Raw genomic sequence first — 23588 nt, forward strand, 5'->3', positions numbered from 1 at the left:
CCTAACAATTGGGAGAAGATATTTGCAAACCATACATCTGATAAGGGCTTAATCTCCAAAATATATAAAGAACTGATGCATCTCAACAACAAAAAAACTACCAACCCAATTAAAAAATGGGCAAAAGACCTGAACAGATATTTCTCCAAAGAAGATATACAGATGGCCAACAGACACATGAAAAGATGTTCAAAATCACTAACTATCAGGGAAATGCAAATCAAAACTACAATGAGATATCACCTCACGCCCGTGAGAATGGCTATAATTAACAAGACAGGAAACAACATGTGTTGGAGAGGTTGTGGAGAGAAGGGAACTCTCATACACTGCTGGTGGGAGTGCAAACTGGTGCAGCCACTATGGAAAACAGTATAGAGATTCCTCAAAAAATCAACGATAGAACTACCATATGATCCAGCTATTCCACTGTTGGGTATTTATCCAAAGAACTTGAAAACACCAATTTGCAAAGGTACATGCACCCCTGTGTTCATTGCAGCCTTATTCACGATAGCCAAGACTTGGAAGCAACCTAAGTGCCCATCAAGGGACGAATGGATAAAGAAGCTGTGGTATATATACACAATGGAATACTACTCAGCCATAAGAAACGATGAAATCCAGCCATTTGTGACAACATGGATGGACATTGAGGGCATGATGCAAAGTGAAATAAGTCAGAGGGAGAAGGTCAAATACCGTATGATTTCCTTCATTAAGTAGTAGATAATAACAACAATAAACAAACACATAGGGACAGAGATTGGATTGGTGGTTACCAGAGGGGAAGGGGAGGGAGGAGGGTGAAAGGGATAATTGGGTACATGTGTGTGGTGATGGGTTGTAATTAGTATTTTGGTGGTGAACATGATGTAATCTATGCAGAAATAGAAGTACAATGATGTACACCTGAAATTTTTACAATGTTATAAACCAATGTTACTGCAATAAACAAAAAATTTAACAAAAAAAAAAAAAAAAAAAGAATACCAGTCATTATACTAAAGATGACTGGCTAATTGTTCTCATTAAAAGACACTTTCATTTGAGGTTAAAGAGAATGTAGGAGCGATGCTTACGTTTTTCATTCATTTAAAAATATAAAAACCATTCTTAGCTCACGGCCCATATGAAAACAGCTGGATTTGGCTGTGGGCCATTGTATTGCTTATAATAGCAAAAAATTAGAACATTTGAATATTCATCAGTGATAGAAAAGGGTGTGTAAATTGTGGCATATCTATTCAATAAAATATTACTCAGCAGTAAAGATGGAGGAGCCACAGTTCCATGTAGCGGTATGTATGATTCTTACAAACATGAAATTGTGGATTGGGGAAAAAGCAAATCACAGAAGAAGCCATTCAGTGTAATTCCATTTATTTAAATTTCAAAGCCAGGAAAAATTAAAGCCAGCATATTGTTTAGAGATACACAAATAAATGGTTTTAAAAAGCAGTGTTAAGACAAGGAGGGAATGATTAACACGATGTTTAGGATAATGGTGACCGAGGGAAGAGTTAGGGTATCGGAAAGGGGAACATAGTGGGCTTTTGGGGTATTGGTAATGTTCTGTGTCTTTGTTAGTATATGGATGTTTATTTTAGTTTTGTTCTTTAAACACAGTGTTTTGTAGATAAATGTTTTCATAAAGTCTTGTGTTTGTATGCTGTATTTTGTAATAAAAGTTAAACTAGAACCAAATGAAGTACGATTATTTTTAGTATTTTGAGTAACTTCTATACTGTTTTCCATAGTGACTGTACCAGTTTACATTCCCACCAACAGTGCACAAGAGTTCTCGTCTCTGTATCTTTGCCAACATTTATCTCTTGTCTTTTTGATGATAGCCATTCTAACAAGTGTGAGGTGATATCTCATTGTGGTTTTGATTTGCATTCGCCTGATGATTAGTGATGTTGAAAACCTTTTCCTGTACCTGTTGGCCTTTGTATATTTTCTTTGGAAAAATGTCTATTCAGTTTTTCTGCCCATTTTTAAATCAGGTTTGTTTTTTTGCTATTGAGTTGCATGAGTTCTTTATATATTTTGGGTATTAACCACTTATTAGATATATGATTTGCAAATATTTTCTCCCATTTGGTAAGTTGCCTTTTCATTTTGTTGAGGTTTCCTTTGCTGTGCAAAGACTCTTTAGTTTGATGTAGTCCTACTTGTTTATTTTTACTTTTGTTGTCTTTGCTTTTGGTGTCAAATCTAAAAAGTCATCACCAAGACCAACGTCAAGGAGCTTACCCTCTATGTTTTCTTCTAGGAGTTTTATGGTTTCAGGTCTGTCATTCAAGTCTTTAATGCATTTTGAGTTGATTTTTATGTAAGATAGTGGTCCAGTTTCATTCTTTTGCGTGTGGTTGTCCAGTTTTCCCAGCATCATTTATTGAAGAGACTATCCTTTCCCCATTGTATATTCTTGGCTCCTTTGTTAAAAATTACTTGACCAAATATACATACGTTTATTTCTGGGCTCTCTATTCTGTTCCATTGATGTATGTGTCTATTTTTATGGAAGTATCATACTGTTTTGTTTACTATAGCTTTGTAGTATAGTTAGAAATCAGGAAGTGTGATACCTCCAGCTTTGTTTTTCTTTCTCAAGATTGCTTTGGCTATTCAGAGTTTTTTGTGGTTCCATACAAATTTTAGGATTGTTTATTCTATTTTTGTGAAAAATGTCATTGGAATTTTGACAGAGATTGCATTGAATTTGTAGATTGTTTTGAGTAGTATGGACATTTTAACAATATTAATTCTTTGACTCCAGGAGCATGGAATATCTTTCCATTTATTTGTGTCGTCTTCAATTTCTTTCATCAATGTCATATAGTTTTCATATAGTATAGGTCTTTCACCTCCTTGGTTAAGTTTATTCCTAGGTATTTTATTCTTCTTGATGCAATTGTAAATGAAATTGTTTTCTTATTTTCTCTTTCTGATTGTTTGTTGTCAGTGTATAGAAACCTAAGTATGATACAAACTGTAGATCATAACACCAACAGAGAATTTTACTTTTTTTTTTTTTTATTTTTTATTGATGTTTTAATGGTTTCTACCATTGTGAAATTTTTGGGTTGTACATTTTTGTTTGTCCATCACCATATATATGACTCCCTTCACCCCTTGTGCCCACCCCCACCCCCACTGCCCCTGGTAACCACAGTCCAGTTTTCTCTGTCCATGTGTTGGTTTATATTCCACATATGAGTGAGATCATACAGTGTTTGTCTTTCTCTTTCTGGCTTATTTCACTTAACATAATACGCTCCAGGCCCATCCATGTTGTTGCAAATGGGACGATTTTGTCTTTTTTTATGGCTGAGTAGTATTCCATTGTGTATATATACCACATTTTCCTAATCCAATCGTCAGTCGAGGGACACTTAGGTTGCTTCCACTTCTTGGCTATGGTGAATAATGCTGCAATGAACATAGGGGTGCATAAACCTCTTTGGATTGTTGATTTCAGGTTCGTTGGATAGATTCCCAGTAGTGGGATGGCTGGATCATAGGACATCTCTATTTTTAATTCTTTGAGGAATCTCCATACCGTTTTCCATAGAGGCTGCACCAGTTTGCATTCCCACCAGCTGTGTATGAGGGTTCCTGTTTCTCCACATCCTCTCCAACACTTGCTGTTTTTTGTCTTGGTGATTATAGCCATTCTAACAGGTGTGAGGTGGCATCTTAGTGTTGTTTTGATTTGCATTTCCCTGATGATTAGTGATGTTGAGCATCTTTTCATGTGCCTATTGGCCATCTGTATATCTTCCTTGGAGAAGTGTCTCTTCATTTCCTCTGCCCATTTTTTGATCGGGTTGTTTGTTTTTTTGTTGTTCAGTTGTGTGAGTTCTTTATATATTATGGAGATTAACCCCTTGTCAGATGTATGTTTTGCAAATATTCTCTCCCAGCTGGTTGGTTGTCTGTTCATCTTGATTCTGGTTTCATTAGTCTTATAAAAGCTCTTTAATCTGATAAAGTCCCACTTGTTTATTTTTTCTTTAGTTTCCCTAGTCTGGGTAGGCATGTCATCCGAAAAGATTCCTTTAAAACCAATGTCAAATAGTGTGTTGCCTATATTTTCTTCTATGAGTTTTATAGTTTCAGGTCTCACCTTCAGGTGTTTGATCCATTTTGAGTTAATTTTTGTGAATGGCGATAGCACATGGTCCACTTTCATTCTTTTGCATGTGGCTGTCCAGTTTTCCCAACACCATTTATTGAAGAGACTTTCCTTTCTCCATTGTATGTTCTTAGCACCTTTGTCGAAAATTAGCTGTCCGTATATGTGTGGTTTTATTTCTGGGCTTTCAATTCTGTTCCATTGATCTGTGTGTCTGTTTTTGTACCAGTACCATGCTGTTTTGATTACTATTGCTTTGTAGTATGTTTTGAAGTCAGGGATTGTGATGCCTCCTGCTTTGTTCTTTTTTTTTAGGATTTCTTTAGCTATTCGGGGTCTTTTGTTGCCCCATATAAATTTTAGTATTCTTTTTTCTATTTCTGTGAAGAATGTCATTGGGATTCTGATTGGGATTGCATTGAATCTGTAGATTGCTTTAGGTAATATAGACATTTTAACTATGTTTATTCTTCCAATCCACGTGCATGGGGTATCTTTCCATTTCTTTATGTCATAATGGATTTCTTTCAATAATGTCTTGTAGTTCTCATTGTATGGGTCCTTCACCTCCTTGGTAAGATTTATTCCTAGGTATTTTATTCTTTTTGATGCAATTGTAAATGGTATTATCTTTTTGAGCTTTCTTTCTGTTAGTTCATTATTAGCATACAGAAATGCAACTGATTTTTGTAGATTGATTTTGTACCCTGCAACTTTGCTGTAGTTGTTGATTGTTTCTAATAGTTTTCCAACAGATTCTTTAGGGTTTTCTATATATACAATCATGTCATCTGCAAATAGTGAGAGTTTCACTTCTTCGTTACCTATTTGGATTCCTTTTATTCCTTTTTCTTGCCTAATTGCTCTGGCCAAAACCTCTAGTACTATGTTGAACAGGAGTGGTGAGAGTGGGCAGCCCTGCCTCGTTCCTGTTCTCAGAGGAATGGCTTTCAGTCCACCAACAGAGAATTTTACTTTTAAATTGAGAAAACACTAAAAATATTTCAGTTAAAAAAAGGAGGCAGATTTGGAATACTCTTTAAATGTAATTATCAATATAAAAAATAGAAAATAAAAGATGAAAAGTAACCTTTTGCTTAGGTTACTTTAGGAAAAACGATATATATATATGAAAAACCAATTGATTCTAATTTAAAAATATTAGAATTGATAAGATTATTTGTAAAAGAAGAGGTCAGGTCCCAGATACATATAAGAAAATTAATAGTTTTTTTCTCTTGTGAATATATGTGAATGTGACTATAACATTAAGAACCTGGAAATGAAAATGGGAACAATATTTCATTTACAATAACACTGAAACAACAAAATACTTAATAAGTTAATCACTAAGAAAAACAGAATTTATCTGTAGAAAATACATCTTTTTACGAGATATAAGATCTAAGCAAGTAGAAAGATATACCGTATACTTGAATGAGAAGACTCAGTATAGGAAAGTCTCTCTTCTTCTGTATCTCTGATACCTATAAATCAATATACAAATTTAATGCAGTTCAAATAGAACTACCATCAGAGTGAGGTTGGGAGAGGGGATTTCATAATATAATACTAAATTTTGTATGGAAAAATACAGACTTAAGGGAAGTATGGAAAAGAATGTGAAAGGATTTAATTTCCCAAATATCTAAATATAATGTAAAGCCTCTATATAATCAGAGCAAATTGTATTCACATAGCAATTGATCAGTGGAACAAAATAGAAAATCCAGAGAAAGATGTTAGTACTAATACTTAGTATACACCAGAGATTTCATACAGGAGAGAAACCCTATTATTCAATGTAGAAGAGTCTGCAGTGCTCATCTTTAACACAAGAGCAAACACACTGGGGCAATAATCCTTATATGGATATAAACACTGTGGGAAAGCTTTGGGTCATCGTTCATCCCTTCATCAACAGGAACAAATTCACACTCTAGAGAACCCTGTAAATATGATGAATGTGGGCAAGAATTCAGCCATACAGCTAGCCTTTATACACATAAGAGAATTCATGTGGAAAAAGAGAAACTTGATACATGTAACCAGTGAGGAAGAGCCTTCAGCACAGATCTAATCATCAGGTGCACAAGAAAACTCATTCTGGGGAGAAACCCCAGAACTGTAATAAATGTAAGAAAATTTTTAGCAAGAGAAAGCCTCTTGGTGAACCTGAGTTTCTATACCAGAGAAACAATTAGAATGAAATAAATGTGGGAAATCACATGTTTGCAGACATTTTAAATGTAAGGAATGAAGGAAAGTCTCCAGTGATCACTAGTACATTAATCAACATTAAGGTTCTCACACGGGAGCAATCCCTATGCCTAAAAGCAATGTGGACGTGCTTTCAGCTGGGGATCACATCAGACAGTTCCTCCAGGGAGAACACTCTATAATGTTTTCTTTAGCACACAACTGAGCAAATGAATCCCACTTTCACCAGATGACATATTTTTTAAACATATGTAGAATAAAGATGTAGGATTATGAATTGTACTTAGAAATACTTAAAGCAGAAGTTGGTGACAAGTAATAATCAATAAGATGAATCCTATACAAATGATTACTAAGTAAGAATACCTAGTAAATTAAAGGTTATTGCTAAAATGTATTGTAAAAGCATCGAGCATTCTGTTGAGCACGAGCCAGTTTTCCTGTAATAATCGACCACTGTTGATTAGCTAGTATCTATTTTTTATGCAGCTAATACACCATGATTACAAAGACTTTGAGGCTTTCAGAAAATAATTTTGAATGTTAACCAAAAGGGTGGAATGCAAAATAGTTTATCTTTTATTTCATTGATGTTAAAATATATACGTTCATGGATAGAGCAAATGGAAATATGGATAAACACATGACTTGTGGGTAAATTAAAAAATGTGTTTGTCAGTATTGTTCACAGAGTCGATAAAATGGAAACAAAAGTGAATGCCTATCAGTAGAAAAATGGTTCGATAAGTTATGATAACATCTCTCTATGAAATATGCAATTATTAGAAGTGATTTAAGGCTTTGTAAGTTGATATCCATGAGATCATTGAAGTGAAGAGTAAACTGCAGAGAGAAGTAGGTATAATATGATCTTCTTTGTGTAAAGCAAATAGAAAGGAAAACAAGCCATACATATGTGTATATTTATGTATACGTATGTATATGTATAATTTATATGTTTATATGCTTGTATAGTAGGACAGAGGAAAGTACTGAAAGATACATACCATCTTATTAACGTGAATGGGGATATGAGACAAGTGAAAAAAGAAGACTACATAAAGGAGAAATTCTACATATGTTATGATAACACTTATTTAAAATAATATATATGTGTGCTTTTGTGCTTAAAATATTACATATTTAGAGAGGCTATGTTTTAAGGCAGATTGATTACTCAATCAAATTATTACCTTCTCTTGGGATCACAATGAATAGCCAACTGCAGTAGTAAAATGAAACTAAACTCATGAACCTTTTAGGGGGGTCTCATTTGAAACCCTTGCTCCCCAGCATAGAAAAAAAATTCCAAGGCCAGCATATCATATAGTCCATAAAGAACAAAATTACAAGCAGCAAATAGAGCTCACCAGCTAATTGCAAACTAGTGGAAAACTTAGATTGTTGCATTTTTTTTCCTTTTTCGTAGATGAGGATGGACTTGGTATAAGTATTATTGGAATGGGTGTTGGAGCAGATGCTGGACTTGAAAAGCTGGGAATATTTGTCAAGACAGTAACAGAAGGTGGTGCTGCTCAACGGGATGGCAGGTAAGCCAAGTACTGTTGTTAATATCTAAAATCTAGGAAACTTTTCTGGGAATTTCTTCTAATGGTAGCTTTCTTCTTTTGATTTTTTAGGACAGAGTTTCAGAGTGTGTCCCAGATGTGGAAAATGTTAAAGCACTTGAATTACTTTCTGATGTGTAGGCAGAATACCTGCTTTCTTTAATGTATATTAGATAAATGGGTGGGTGAATCTATTATCTATATCTATATCTTCGTATCTGTCCGTTCAGCTATTTAGTGGGAAGTGGGCAGAAACATGGGTGTATATAGTTTAAGAATATGTACTATGGAGATCAGCATATAGTTTTGTTTCAGAAATATCAAAACAAACAATAATCATTCTGGCAATTCTGAAAATGACAGAGGTAGAAGGGAAAATAGTAACTCCAATTGTGCGATGTTGATATTTCTGGAGATCAATGTTTCTCAAAATGTGTGTCTAAAGACACATTATGGTAGTAGTAAATATTTCCCATTATTAATTTAGAAAGTTTCCTCCAAGTGAGTTAAAATTGGGTTGTAAAATCTGCATCATTTGTCTTTAAGTTACATGAAAAATTTAAAAGTTATTCTAAAGTGATAGGAAATAATTCTTATTGTTAGTATTCAAACAATACTAAATTATTATGAACCATCTCTCTTAAATAAATGGCACTAAACCCAAACCAAAATACAAATTGACTAAAAAACAAAGAGAAAATTTTGCATTCAGCCCGCTTTTAGCCAGTTCCCATTGTTCTAACCTCAGACCTATTTGTTTTTCCATCACTCATTTTTAAAAGTAAGTTTGTTTTCTGTTAATCTATTTCCTGATTTGCTCTCCTGCGTAGTTTCAGTATTTACACCAATATGAGAAATTTGCTTTATCAATTGCAGCATGCATTTCCTCAATTCTTTTAAATGAATGTTTACCTAGTGTAGTAATCCTGCTGTTTTTATAATAGATGCTTAATAAATACCTCTGTGAGTATACTAAGAAAGGCGATTTGATGTAATGAAATGAGCAGGATCTTTGGGATCATGTGATCAGGAGTGTTAATCCCATGCCCCCTAATTACCAGCTGTGGGTTATTGAACAAATTACTTAATTTTCATGTTATCTACATTGTGAATAAAATATCACATTTTATTCACATAAAACGTGAATAAATGTTTTTATTCACGTTTTATGTGAATAAAAAACTTTCCATAGTGCTGTTTGTTTATGAAACTGTTCTTGAATGAAGTAGGAGTAAGCTTGAAATTAAAAAAAAAAGTTATTATGGGAAGTCTTACAAAAAACTACAGAAAGATGTATAAAATATGCACAGGATCATAAAATTTTGGAGGTCAGAGGGACTTTAGAGATCTTTCAGTCCATACCTTTCATTTTATATGTGTATGAAAATTGAGAAGAGAGAGAGAGAGAGATATAAATAAGTGATCTTACTATTAGACCTATGACCATGTTCACATCTTTTAAATTATTATATTATTAGTACCACCATGACTGGTATGCTTATTTGCACAGTATTTAAATATTTGCTATTTAAAGGGTATCAGTATAAAAAAATTACAAAAGGAACAGTTGGTTGCTGCAGTCAAAAATAATTTTTTTTAAGTTATGTATACTTATTGATATAGAAAAACCTTACATTAAGGATTTACAAAACAGTATGATTCGCATGATGCCATTCTTGTGTGGATATGTTTTCTATTTATTCATTCCCCCCAACCTCTCTTTCTCCATCTCTTTTTCTTTCTGTCTCTCATAAAACCCAGAATTAATATGCACCAAAGTGTTGAATGGCTCTAGTCTGTGTTTTTTTTGGATTTCAGTTAATATGGAATACTTAATTTTTTGTGTGTGTGTGTGAGAGGCGATCAGCCATGTGCTAACATCTGCCAATCCTCCTCTTTTTTTTTTTTTTTTCGCTGAGGAAGACTGGCCCTGGGCTAACATCGGTGCCCATCTTACTCCACTTTATATGGGATGCTGCCACAGCCTGGCTTGCCAAGCGGTGCGTCGGTGAGCGCCCGGGATCCAAACCAGTGAAGCCCGGGCCGCCGCAGCTGAGCGTGTGCACTTAACCGCTTGCGCCACCGGGCTGGCCCCCCTGGAATACTTAATTTTTTATAGGGACTAAGTAATACTTATATTTTAAACTACAACTAGAAATAATAAAGTTATCACCATGTGACCTCGGGAAAGTTAATCTTCAGACCTCAATTATGGACAAAATTAGAGTTCTGGATTAGATGTTCTTTACACTTCCTTTTAGCTTTAAAGGATATGAGTCTGTGTTATACCTTTCTAGCTTGCTTTAGTTTCTTAATAAATCTTCCTTATTTAAGAAAACAGTTTCAATCTAAGATTTTATCACACTTCCTTCGAGGGATGTTAAATAAACAGATCTATATAGAAAATTCTTTTCTCCCTCCTCCCATTTCCCGCCTCCACACAAGAAGCCTTTTAATTGTAATTGCTTTTACCCCTTCTGAACATCTCATAAACTCTCACCATATTTTGAGTACTTTTAAAATTTTGCCATGGGTGTTTACCTTCTGAGTCATCCAATGTAGTTAAAAAGTTTCGAGTCTCCCTTATTCTTTGATATTACATCCTACATTCTAAATTTTCTTTTGTCAAGCTTTTCAGGTCTGTCTGTACCTTTTCATATGATTCCTGAAACTTAGGGGGGTGCTCAATAAACATTTGTTGAATGAGTGAATACTTTGTGTTTTAATCTCTTTCAAAACATTTACTTGGGCCTAACATTTTTCTTTTTCTTCTTTTCTCTTCCCTTTTTTTTTTGTTACTCTGCTTCTTACAGGGTAACTTGTAATTTAACTGAGTGACATAACAGCCATTTCCACCTTCTGTTTTACTTCTAAATTTTTAGTAAAATAATATTAAATATATTAACCATTAGTTTTTGCTGCCATAAATTTTATGATTGTACACAGGACATTTTAACACACTAATTATTTCTCCAGTCCTCTTTAATGAATCTATAAAGCAAAATGAATTTTATAATAACACAGTTGAAAATGCTGATAGTAGAATAAATTACATGGATGATAACTGACGAAAGATAGTAATAATGCTATGCTAAAGAGGCAAATTAAAAATGCATTTGGGATCTGCTTTGTTTGTGGCTCTTATGTTCGTTTCTCAAGCTTTTGCATCTCATCATTTTAGAACACTGTCCTTTTCAGTTTTTTTTGGAAGAGGTATCAAATGTGAAATTCAGGTGCTATGTAGTTGATCTTCGTTCAAATGTTGAACAAAGATACGTTCCAATGTTGAACGAACAATTTTAATTGTTTTTGACCACCTTTTGGGTAACACCAGTATATAAAACAGGTGGAGTCCTATTCTTGTGCTGACCCTGCAGCCAGCTCTCGCTCCTGCAGGACCGTCTGTGCCCTTGAGGCGCCCTCCAGCCTGAGACAACCCTGAATGGAAACTACTGTTTTAATTGTGTCCATCTGTCAGCATTCCTTAGTTGATGGTTTCCTCTCTGTGCACATGCCCTTGTGTCACTCTTCTAATCAAATATTTTGCTTGTTCATCCCTTAGAGAGTTGGGATGTTACTGCTTTGATATGTATTTTCATATACATTTAAAACTTCACTATCTAGCATTTTGGGGAAGACTCTTTGTTGTCCAGAGTTCACTAATGTTGCTCCAGCTGGTCTCCCTTTCATTCATCATTGGTTGCTTTGTTTACGTAAGCCCGGTGAGGTAGAATTTTTGTTTTTGTTTCCCCTTCCCAGGTACATCAGGTCAACAAATAACTAACCAGTAGCATTAAACAAACCCTAAATAGTACAACTTATATATTTTTATTAGCCTTGCCCTCATTGATTCTGATTTTTAGATTCAGAATTGAGGGATATCAGAAATACCAGGCTGAGGCTGAAGAGCAGTAGTATTGCACACTCGTGTGTATTAGCACGTGGAAACAATTGAGGACATGGCCAGGACTGGATGCCTTTTGCAGACTAGCCGGGTACATTCCCATGAATTCCACTCTGGTAGACAATGTTTCCAGGGAAAAACAGGCTATTTCCTCTGCTAGTCTGGAAAATTTTTGGCAAGTCCAGATTATCTGTATTCTTTGTACTCTGGGATGGTCTGATACAGAGAGCTGTCCATTTAATTTTTACAACCAGGACTCATCCCTTGTCTTTTTTGTGCTTCTAATTATAAGCCGAGATTTGAGAGAGATGATCAAATGATCAGTGTTACTGTCCTGTGGGGTTGCATCTAAAAATTATCCTCTCTCAGGGTGAGAGATTCAAGCAAAGTGGGTATCAGACACCAGAAAACATTTTCTCTACCGTAATAACTATTTATGTATTAAATACCCTGCTGGCTCATGATCTAGTGGGTTGTAGAGTCAGTCTATGGTGGCAATAAAGCTGAACTGCTGCTCTTTTTTTTAACCAATATTGTTCCTCTTATCCCCTGTTCAATCCTCTCTGCCTCTCCTCCTCCTTCTGCTCATTTTTACAGTTTCTTGAGTTTATCTCCACCTTAGTCACTACACAATCTATCTCTATAAAAAGATAAATCGAAATACCCCTCAAATAAAATAGCAAACTCCATAGAACTTCCCTCCCTCCCTTTTTAAAATTGAAGGTGGGTTTTATGTCCTTTTTATTCAATTGTGTATCAAATGTTTAAATTTTTTATTTGATGAATGTATCATTTTTGAAATGAGAAGTTTTTAAAATAAATATTCATTTAATGAAAATAATAATGAAATAGTATTGAGCTCTCTTCATCCGCTTAATGCTGTCTGTATCGAGGCAGGCAGGAAGAATTATGTAGGATCAGGAACGTGCATGTTAGTCGTGGGATGCCCCTTTCTTACACTGGTCTATGAATGCAAAGAGCAAATCCAACCAAATATCTGTTGTCACTGTTCTTGCTGCATGGAGTACTTTAAGGCTACCTTGGCCCTCTTCTGTCTTCTCAGTGACAATTTCCAGTGCTCCTCCTTCCTTTGTGGAGATCCCTATCCCGTCTAGTATCATTTTTCTTCTCCCTGAGGGACTTCCTTTAACATTTTATCACCAGGTCTGCTGGTGATGAATTTTTTCAGCTTTGTATGTCTGAAAAAGTCTTTGTTTTATAAAATATATTTTCTCCTGTATAGAATTCTAGGTTGACAGGTTTTTTTTTTTTCCATTTAGTATTTTTTCCAGAATTTTTTTTCTGATTTCAGGCACATGGTTGTACATGAACAGAAGTATGTATACACAGATGAATTAAGAAAATTAGGAAGTGCTATAAATACTGTTTTACTTCCTGATTATTTGAGTTAATTGTATGTAATGAACATTGTGAAATTTCTGTTGAAAAACAAAAGCTCAAAACCAAGTGTATTAATTCTCCCTGTCTCTTACATTTTTTGAGAAAATGTCTTTTTTGGCTTTGGGTTATAGATTCTAGATCCTTGAGTCTGGAACTTTTACTCTAGTTATTTTATGGTTATGCACATATGCATCTTTAATAAAGAACAAGTGATTGTAATGCTTCAGTCTACATTTATTTTTTTTATTTTTTTATTTTTTGTGAGGAAGATCAGCCCTGAGCTAACATCCATGCCAATCCTCCTCTTTTTGCTGAGGAAGACTGGCCCTGAGCTAACATCCATGCCCATCTTCCTCCACTTTATATGGGAGGCTGCCACAGCATGGCCGGACAAGCGGTGCGTCGGTCTGTGCCCGGATCCAAACGCAGACCACCAGCATTGGAGTGCTCGCACTTAACTGCTACACCATGGGTCCGGCCCTGTGTAATGCTTCAGTCTAAAGGAAAACTTTTTAGACTATTTCCATAGTCACTATAACATTGTAGATGCAAAATAACCACTAACCATTCTATAGATAAGAGAAATAAGGTGAGTTTACTTGAGCCAGAGTGAGGATTATAACCCGGGAAGGGCTTAGAAAGCATTCCAGAGAAGCATGGTTTTCAAGTACAGTCTTACATCTTTTTAGAACAAAGAACATACATTAAACACACCCAGGATACATTTTTATCAAAATTTCAAAGAGGTATTCAATTGCAAATTAGCAGGTCAAAGTGACCCAGGAAAGGAACTGATCCAGGTGTTACCTAACAGGGTAGCATTACCAATAGGGCGCAGGAGGGAAAGTATGCATTCTTATCTTAAGAGAGTGTATTCTTGACTTTAATGGTTAAGCAGATGTACAATGTATGTTTGATAGGCCATAAGTCAGGCTTTTTAGTTCAAGCTGAATCAGTTTTGAACCCGAATAGTCACCCCATATACCTCAATATGTGAAAATCTCTCATCAAAATGTTATGATCAGTTGTCAAATTAGCATGTGCTAATTTTAGAGAACATTTTAAAGTTATAAATGTAATACATGTTCATGGTTGAAAATTCGCAAAATATAGAAAAATATAAAGAAGAAAATAAAAACCTCATGTAATCCCACCATCTAGAGTTGACTACTATTAAAATTTTGCTGGTGAATTTCCTTTCAGATTTTTTTCTGTGCATATGCCGTTTTTTACTTATTTAACAAAATTAGGATCAATTGAATATACAGTTTTGGGGGTTTTTATACTTTTCATTCATCAAGATAATATTTGTTGAATGCTTGCTATATGTCAGGCAGTATGCTATGCTCTTTATATTTTGTCTTATTTTGTCCTGTTAATAGCCCTGATTAAATATGTATTATCATTATTATTTTTGTTTTACATATAAAGAAGCTACATTTACATATAAAGAGGCTCCTCTTATGTAGTCACAGCAAGTAAGTGGCAGAGCCTGTCTGTGAACCTAGGATATCTGACTCCAGAGCCTATACTTAAATAATACATTATGTTATATCATGTCATTAAATACTTTTCTACAACAGACTTTAAGGATACATTATGCTGTAATATTAGATATGTGAACATTTACATATTGTTATACTAGTATGTTTCATGGTGTTGATCAGGTTAGCATTTTTACATAATAGTCATGAGTATCTCTGATTATTTCTTTGAAATTACTTCCTTGGAGTGGAACTACTGTGTTAAGGTACATTACATTTTAAATGCTTTAGAAACACATTGCTAAACTGTCCTTCAGAAACGTTGTTCAATTTGTACTCCCCCTAGCAGTGTCAAAGAGTAGTCTACTGCACCCTCATTTTAAGATAAAGTATTGTATTATAAAATATTTAATAATTTGATAAATGAGATGTTATTTTTAAATTTTAATTTCTTGTTCTTGAGCCTCTTAAGATGTTTACTGGACACCTGTATTTCTTTCTTTTTTTCATAAATTATTTTCAGTTTGCTTTTTCCCTGTTACATTTTTTACAACTGTGTTATCATCTGTTCTTTTAGTGCTAATCTCCACAAATAAGTGGTCCATACTGTCTTCACTTCTTAACTGCATAGAACTTTCTTTCCTACTCCTCTAATCTGGTGACAAAAATTATCAAGTACAATAAACAGAGTTAAAGTGCAACTCTAAACTTAAACACAATAAAATTCTGTATTTAGTTTCTATCCTTAATTTTCTTTCAAATTCAGTGCTTTGAAAATTATTACCTACGTTTTGAGACATCAGGTAACCTTTTCTTAGACTTAATCTTAAACTTTTCAGTGTCATGCTTATTTCTAAGGAGATCCATACTCCTTTCCTTGTTTTTTTGTTGGCTTGTATGTGTGTGAGAGATACTTTCCAGATTCTCCTTCTGTATAGATCCTTTTCCTCCTATTTTTCATCCTGTATTGTAAGAATGCTTCTCTCCCAAGGTTAGCTTCTTGAACTCGTTTTTGTATTCAGTCAATGAACTGATTTTTTTAATGACTCTATAGAAATTACTTACAAATTCATAACCCAATCTTGGTGCATGTAGAACCTCTTCATCTGTAGCACTTAGGTATCTTATTTTCATCTCAAATTCAACATAAAAGAAAGTGAATTCCTCTTTTCCTTTTTTTTCTGTCTTTCTTCCTTTCTCTTGATCTGAACAATCTGTTTTTTCTGTGTTGACCCTATTTTTCATTACTTTAGATATAAAACTTTCTAGTTATCTTTTATTCTTTCATTTATTTTACCTGTAATATCTTATTATATTGTATATTTCTTTCTTTGGAACATTCCTCAGATTCTTCTTTTGTGTTTATTCTCTGTTCTGTGCCATGTCTCTGGGCCGGGTCTTTCTCTTACTCCTTAGTTTCTGTGGGGTTCTTTCAGCTGACCTTTCCCAGTTTCTCCTTACCCTGGTCCCAAGATTATTCTTCAACAACCATCACTTTGTTCGTGTAGCCCTTCTGAGCAACAGTGTACAGTTGCTCTCCATTTTTTGCTATTCATAACCTGAGGTCTCGTTGGCATTGAATACCAATATAATTTCTTAAGTGCATATTCAATTCTCTGCTTTAATCAGGAAGATTACCTTATTGTCTGTGTTAGTTTCCTTTCCCAACCTCCTTACACATCAGAGTCAAAATAGTGATTACTAAAACTACAATGTATTAAGGCCATATGATATGTCAATCATTGTGCTAACGCTTTTACATACATTTTTGCTAATCTTTACAGCCAGCATACGTGGTAGTTTAGTAGACTTTCTGTATCTAAACTAAAGATTAATTCTTTCAGGAATTCATAGTTGAAGAAATTTAAGGTTTTATAGAAAATGGGATTAAGAAAACTGGTCTAAGGTAAATGAATGAAAGCCTCTAAATAAACATTTGCTGAAATAAAGCAATCAAAATGCATTGTAAAGAAAGAGACTATCAATTACATGTTTTAAAATTTTGCTATAATAGGGACAGTACCATTAATTTACATTTAATATTTTGCATGCTACATACTTTTAAATAGAATATCACTTTCTAACCCCTATCCAGTATCAAGAAAATGCTTGTAAATTTCTTTTACCTTTTTTTGGTGGTGCTGTGTATTTTAAGTGGCATTTTTTTCCCTAACCCATCATCTTTTTTCCCAGTATTCATTGCTTTTCTGGTTTTATAGATTTGGAGTTGTTTACTACCAAGGGCTGGGACCCTGTAGCTCAAGTCATCAGTCTTCCTTATTCATTCTTAACTTTTGCCATGGTTGCAAGATGGGAGGGTAGGTCTGGATTTACTTTACTTCAGATTTCTTTCTCTCTTCCCAGGGCTACTTTGCAGAAACTTTCACTCCTGGTCTGCCATCTGCTTTCTAGTTCTTTTCTTTTTCTGTCTTTTAATAATTCCTTTTTGTATTTTCCTATATCACACAAATTTAGCAATATTCCTAAAACAACAGTTGAGGAAACAGCATTGGAGATTTTTTAGTAGATTATCAGTAAGTGAAAGTTTGGGATTGAAATTTAGGTCTGAGCAACTCTGAGACCCAGGTTCTTTTCTTACTACCACGTTTATTTCCTCCCCAGTAAATGCATGCTCTTCACTCTACCTAGAATCGTATTTTTCTCAACATTTTGTTACCTTCTATTTCAAGGCTAAGCTTAGTGTCCAGTTCCTCACTGAAACCATTTAACTGTCACTAGTTGAGCCCAGCTGAACTCTTGTCCTCTGTATTCTTCAATGTAATAGTCTGTAGCACATGCACTTGTGTTTAATTGTTTGTCATCCTGTTATGTGTGTTGAGTGTGTATCTCTAGATTCATTGTTAAATCATGAAGAGTGGGGACCACAGTTATATGTCTGGTGTCTTCTATAGCACCGTGTTGCTACTAGAATTTGATAAGCACTCAAGCCCATTTATGGATGGGCTAATTGCAGTTCTAGGATTCAGTCTTTTTTGGCAAATCTCCTTATGACTTTAGCTTTTAATATTTGTTCTGTTAGTTTTACTAGAGGTAATTTCCAGTAATCTCTAGTCTTCGTGAGGGTCACATCGCCATTTCTTTTTGTTTGTTTTGATAGCATTGATAGCACATTATAACTGGTGATTTTCTTGGCTTATTTGGAAAAACACCATGACTTCATTGTAAATCTGTCTATTCTCAATTTTTTCTTGCCTCTGGTTCCGCTTGACCCTCTCCTCAAAGAGTCAATAGCCCTCTTCTCTTAACATAACCTATTTTGTTCATGTCTTTCTTAACACAGTTCATGTAATGTTTTGTGTAGCTCAGCACACTCCCATGTCTCCAATACCCGAAACACATACATACCTCTGTATTTGCGTAAATATGTGTGTTTATATATGTATATGATGTTCTCAAGCAGGAACCATACATTATCCAAACTTGTATCCCAGTAACTTGCACTGCTCTCGGAATACCGTCAGGATCAACTCACTCTTGCTAAGTTACTGACTGAATGAATCAATCTAATCAATGAAGCAAGCATATTATTTTCTCTATTTATATTTTTCCAGCACTTTTGCTATCTTTCTTCTGATTAGAGTACTTAGAAGTGTCTCTTTAATTGTATTTGTTTCATTGCATTTGATCTAAATTATTCTGTACAAGGGTGTGTATTTTCAGAAATTTCTTGGACCTTGTTTGTTCTTCTTTTATTCTTGTCCATTAAGGCAATCATCGCCCTAATTTTCTTTCACTTCTGATCACTCTGTCTATTGACAATGTAAAAGCCTGTATTTTGCCTTTACTTTTATTTCCTCCCCAGTAAATGCTAGCCCTGTACTATTAGCTTCTTTTTTAAAACAAACAAACAGTTCTGTTTTAAAAGTTTTCTGTCCTTTATTTAGTACTTCTCTTACTCGTCCTTAAACTTTTCCCTTTTCTTAAAATGTCTGCCTTCTCAAATGCTCTTGCCTAAATGCTCTTGCCTGATTAAAGTCACCTTACCGTCCTTTCACTTCATGAAAGTATGACAGTGACTCTCTTTCCTTTTGAGAGTTGGAGCTTTTTTTGTCTTTTTTTTTTTGCTGGGAAAGATTCACCCTGAGCTAACATCTGTTGCCAATCTTTCTCCCTTTCTTTTTTTTTCTCCCTCCCCACAGCCCCAGTACATAGTTGTATATTCTAGTTGTAAGGCCTTCTAGTTATTCTGTGTGAGCCACTGCCACAGCATGGCAGCTGACAGACGAGTGGTGTGGTTCCACGCCTGGGAACTGAACCTGGGCTGCCAAAGCAGAGCACACCAAACTTTAACCGCTAGGCCATCAGGGCTGGCTTGAGAGTCTGAGCTTTTCAACTTTACTTTTTTTTCTGTAAGGCCAACTGTGTTCATCTTTCAAATTCCATACTTCAACTTTAATTTGGCCTTTCAAAATACAAAGTATATTTTAAATTAAATATTTGAAAGATAAAGAATTTCTTCCGTAGATATTGGTGAAATGGCACTTGAACTGCCATGAAAGTTGCTTGGTGAGTTGCCATACGTGTGTCACCACAGCCCTTGGTGACTCAAAAACACAGATGAACTATTGCTATCAAAGCATATATTGAGCACATATCACTTCCATAACATTCTCTTTTATTTTATGTAAAGGTTAAGAAGAAATAAAGGCATAATTTTGTCCATTACAGTAGTTTAAAATCAAATTATAACACAAAGTCCCCACCCCCAACACATCCCTACACAACAAAATAACTTTTATAAAGCAACGCAAGGAAAAAATTATATGACACATCACGTGTACACCTGCACAAAGGTGTAAAGTTAAAAAACGATATTAAGGTTATGTAACATTTAATTAGGAAAAGTGTTTTCTAGATAGTTTCTGAAAAAACAAGTGTCCAAATGATGACTGGCCAAGAGAAGGTGTTATCACAGAAAAGAGAATGGCATGCACAGAATGATAGTAGGGAAACTAGGAAGCAGAATATTTGCCTCTTTTGAGTCTCATCAACAGTGTATCAAAAACATTATCCTAAAAATAAACATTTAGCTTTTATCCCATCCAGAGAATAAAACTACACTTAACAGGAATTCTTTCCTTTCCTTCTTTTCCCAAAATGGTTTAATAAGATTAGCAATACATATTTTGTAATTTTCAAAGTTGCTGATCACTCTGTCTATTGACAATGTGAAAGCCCATATTTTACTTTTACTTTTATTTCCTCCCCAGTAAATGCTAGCCCCCTACATATTAGCAAAATTGACAGTTCTTTGCAAGTTAAACATATACTTAACCTTTCAAGCCAGCAATTCTACTCTTTGGTATTTTCAAAGAGAAATGAAAACACATGTCTACGTAAAGACTTGTAGCTGAATGACAACTTATTCGTAATAGACAAAATTGGGAAACAACTCAAATGTGTATTCTGTGCTTTACTCCAAGTCTTCTGAATGAGAATTTTAGAGGAGGTGCACCTCCAGGAATCTGTAATTTTCAAAGTTGCTCTGTATTGTTCCCTTGCAGTTAGGCAGTTTGGGAACTAATGTCCTAGACTATCCTATCCAGTATGGTAGGGCCCTGTTAGTTCATATTGTGCTTTTGTGCAAATCTGAAAAATGCACCTCTTGCGGATGGATGCCACCTTACTGGTGCATGGCTTGGCAGCCAGAATGAGGACTGAATTACAACTCCCTTCAGACTCCCTCAGGTGGGAGCCCTCGTTCAGTTTTATGTGTACATTACATGAAGGAAAATAGAAAACAAATTAACATGAAGCTATGATTCACAACTTTGTCATGAGTAAGATTAATCTGGCAGAGTGTTTAAGCTAGGTGAATCTGGAGTTGGCTAAAGGACATCATTGTTTTTTTTCCTCCAAGTCTTTAATGTTGCCACCACAGTACCACCAAAGACCATACTACTTTAGACCTAGAGGAAAAGTAGAAAGAGGCTATATTGGAAAGAAGTGTGAGATGGTTAAGCAGCTCTGAGCAAAATCACTGTTCTTCCTACTTTGTAGAAGGAAGAGAAGGAATGAGAGGAGGGGGAGATGGTTGTGGCTACATCTGTCTTTCTTTTTAAGGAGAGTAGAGAGTAAGGTAGAGAGAACTAAAGCGGGCCATGATTTTCTAAAGTTCTGAGAAGAATGGTTAGCAAAGGGAGAAAGTGACCCTGGACCTGCCCTATGGGAGAACAGAGACTGTGTCCCTTTAACCAATGGATCAAATGGGAGAAAGGGAGATATATGCTGTATACTAGAATTTTTAATCCAGTATAATATTTAATCCAATAATTAATATTTAATGAACCTACTCTCTAGCACAATAACTAACAAAATATTCTTAAACTTGAGCAGTGTTCCTATTTCTTATGGGTAAGTCAATCTAGTCTTGTGCATGGTGAAATAGGCAAGGGGTAGAGGCAGATGGGGAACAGAATGATAAAAGTTTAAATGTCAAGAAGGATAATGTGGGATAAATATGTCAGAATTAGGTTAAGACCCAATGCTGAAGAAACTTGATAGCTACACTAAGTGATTTAGAAATATATTTTATTGGAATGATGAAGCTGGTGGCATTTGGATAAAATTGTTCTTTAATATAAATTTTTTTCTTTTTTTTTTTGTGAGGAAGATCAGCCCTGAGATAACATCCATGTTAATCCTCCTCTTTTTGCTGAGGAAGACTGGCTCTGAGCTAACATCTATTGCCAATCCTCCTCCTTTTTTTTCCCCAAAGCCCCAGTAGATAGTTGCATGTCATAGTTGCACATCCTTGTAGTTGCTGTATGTGGGACGCGGCCTCAGCATGGCCGGAGAAGCGGTGCGTCGGTGCGCGCCTGGGATCCGAACCCGGGCCGCCAGTAGCAGAGCGCGCGCACTTAACCGCTAAGCCACGGGGCTGGCCCTAATATAAAATTTTAACACCTGTCTTGAGATGTAATTCATATATTATACAGTTCACTTATTTAAAGTATATAATTTAATGGTTTTTAAAATATTCAAGACTTGTATAACCATCACCTCAGTTAATTTTAGAACATTTTGACCACTCCAAAAAGAAACTCCATATCCATTAACAGACACTTGCCTTATCTCCCAGCTCTCTCCTGCTCCTCCCACTTTAGGCACTAATCTACTTTCTGTCAGTATAGATTTACCTCTTCTGGACATTTCATATAAATGGACTCATACAATATGTGATCTTTTGTGACTAGCTTTTTTCACTAGCATATTGTTTTCAAAGTTCATCCATGTTGTGGCACGTATCACATTTCATTCTTTTTTATTTCCAAATAATAGTCCATTGAATGGATATGCCACATTTCGTTTATTCTAACATCAGTTGATAGATATTTGGGTTGTTTCTACTTCTTGGCTGTTATGAATCATGTTGTTATGAACATTCATGTATAGATTTTTGTGTGGACATGTTTTCATTTCTCTTGGGTATACACCTAGGAGTGGAATTTTTGAGTCATATGATAACTCTGTGTTTAACCTTTTGAGGAACTGTTGGATAGTTTTCCAAAGCAGCTACACCATGTCATATAGCCACCAGTAATGTATGAGGATTAAAATTTTTCTGTGTTCTCATGAACACTGTTATAATCTGTCTTTTGATCATAACCATCTTAGTGTGTGTGAAGAGGTATCTCATTTTAGTTTTGAGTTGCATTTCCCTGATGGCTAATGATGTTGAGCATCTTTTTCATGTGCTTATTGGCTATTTGTATATCTTTGGAGAAATGCGTATTCAGATCCTTTGCCCATTTTAAAGATTTTTTTAAAGATTTTATTTATTTAATTTTTTCCCCCCAAAGCCCCAGTAGATAGTTGTATGTCATAGCTGCACATCCTTCTAGTTGCTGTATGTGGGACTCGGCCTCAGGATGGACGGAGAAGTGGTGCCTCGATGCGCACCCGGGATCCGAACCCGGGCCACCAGCATTGCAGCACGCGCACTTAACCACCAAGCCACAGGGCCGGCCCCTTTGCCCATTTTAAACTGGGTTGTTTGTCTTTTTGGGTTGTAACTATTTTTTATAATATTCTGAATTATAAGCCCCATATCAGATACATGATGCATAAATATTTTCTCCCAACCTGTGAGTTATTGCAAGTTAAAACAATGATGAGATACCACTGTACACCTATTAGAATGGCCAAAATCCAAAACACTGGCAACACCAAATGCTGGTGAGGATGTAGGGTAAAAGGAGCTCTCGTTCATAATTTTCTGCTGTTATCATTTCAAAGTTGTACCAACTGCAAATGGCTTAACTGTCTCCCTGATTTCAATCTCTCCCTTCTTCAATCTGTGGAGGAACTTAATAGCAGTTTTCAAATATATGAAGGGCTATCACGGAAACAGGAATTGACTCATTCTGTGTAACTCTAGTAGTAGAAGAACTACACTTTTTTCTTCTAAATTATATTATGAATAAGTTTTTAAAAGCTGAGTGAATTTTGTCAAAAAATTCAGCCCATTTTATAGCTTCTTTTTGGCCTCAGATGGTATAAACCAAGGTAAATAAAAATCATTTCTTCAAACCTTCCTCAACTTGCTATATACACTCAAGCTTTGGTCTTCATTATGTTCTTTCATATTCTAGAACAGGCTGACACTTTACTTTAGGACTAAACTACCATTCTTTCTCTTGAAAAACAAAAATATATCTCTTTACCTCACCTACACAATTATATTTTTTTCTATCACTGTTGCTGCTAGCATAAATCTCAATTATCCATATTAAATTTAACTTGTAGTCTGTTTAACTAACTTCTAGTTAACGACCTTTGCTGGTAGTTAGGAACTGGATAATAATTGCCTATCATACACAAGCAATTTAGCAAACTGGCAAAAA

General features: G+C 35.1%; 1 protein-coding gene across 9 annotated transcripts in view; it reads left to right on the top strand.

Annotated features, from left to right (window-relative positions):
* Nucleotides 1-23588, top strand: part of PPP1R9A (protein phosphatase 1 regulatory subunit 9A) — a 325851-nt gene that overhangs the window by 184221 nt on the left and 118042 nt on the right. For all 9 annotated transcript variants that reach the window (XM_087421803.1, XM_087421917.1, XM_087422247.1 and 6 more), the window contains exon 4: nucleotides 7794-7914. In XM_087421803.1, coding sequence (XP_087277929.1) covers nucleotides 7794-7914 — 121 coding nt within the window. The remainder of the gene's footprint in view (nucleotides 1-7793; nucleotides 7915-23588) is intronic.

This window comes from Ceratotherium simum, chromosome 1 (assembly GCF_057802395.1).
Source record: "Ceratotherium simum simum isolate JZ-2026a chromosome 1, ASM5780239v1, whole genome shotgun sequence".
Taxonomy (NCBI): Eukaryota; Metazoa; Chordata; class Mammalia; order Perissodactyla; family Rhinocerotidae; genus Ceratotherium; species Ceratotherium simum.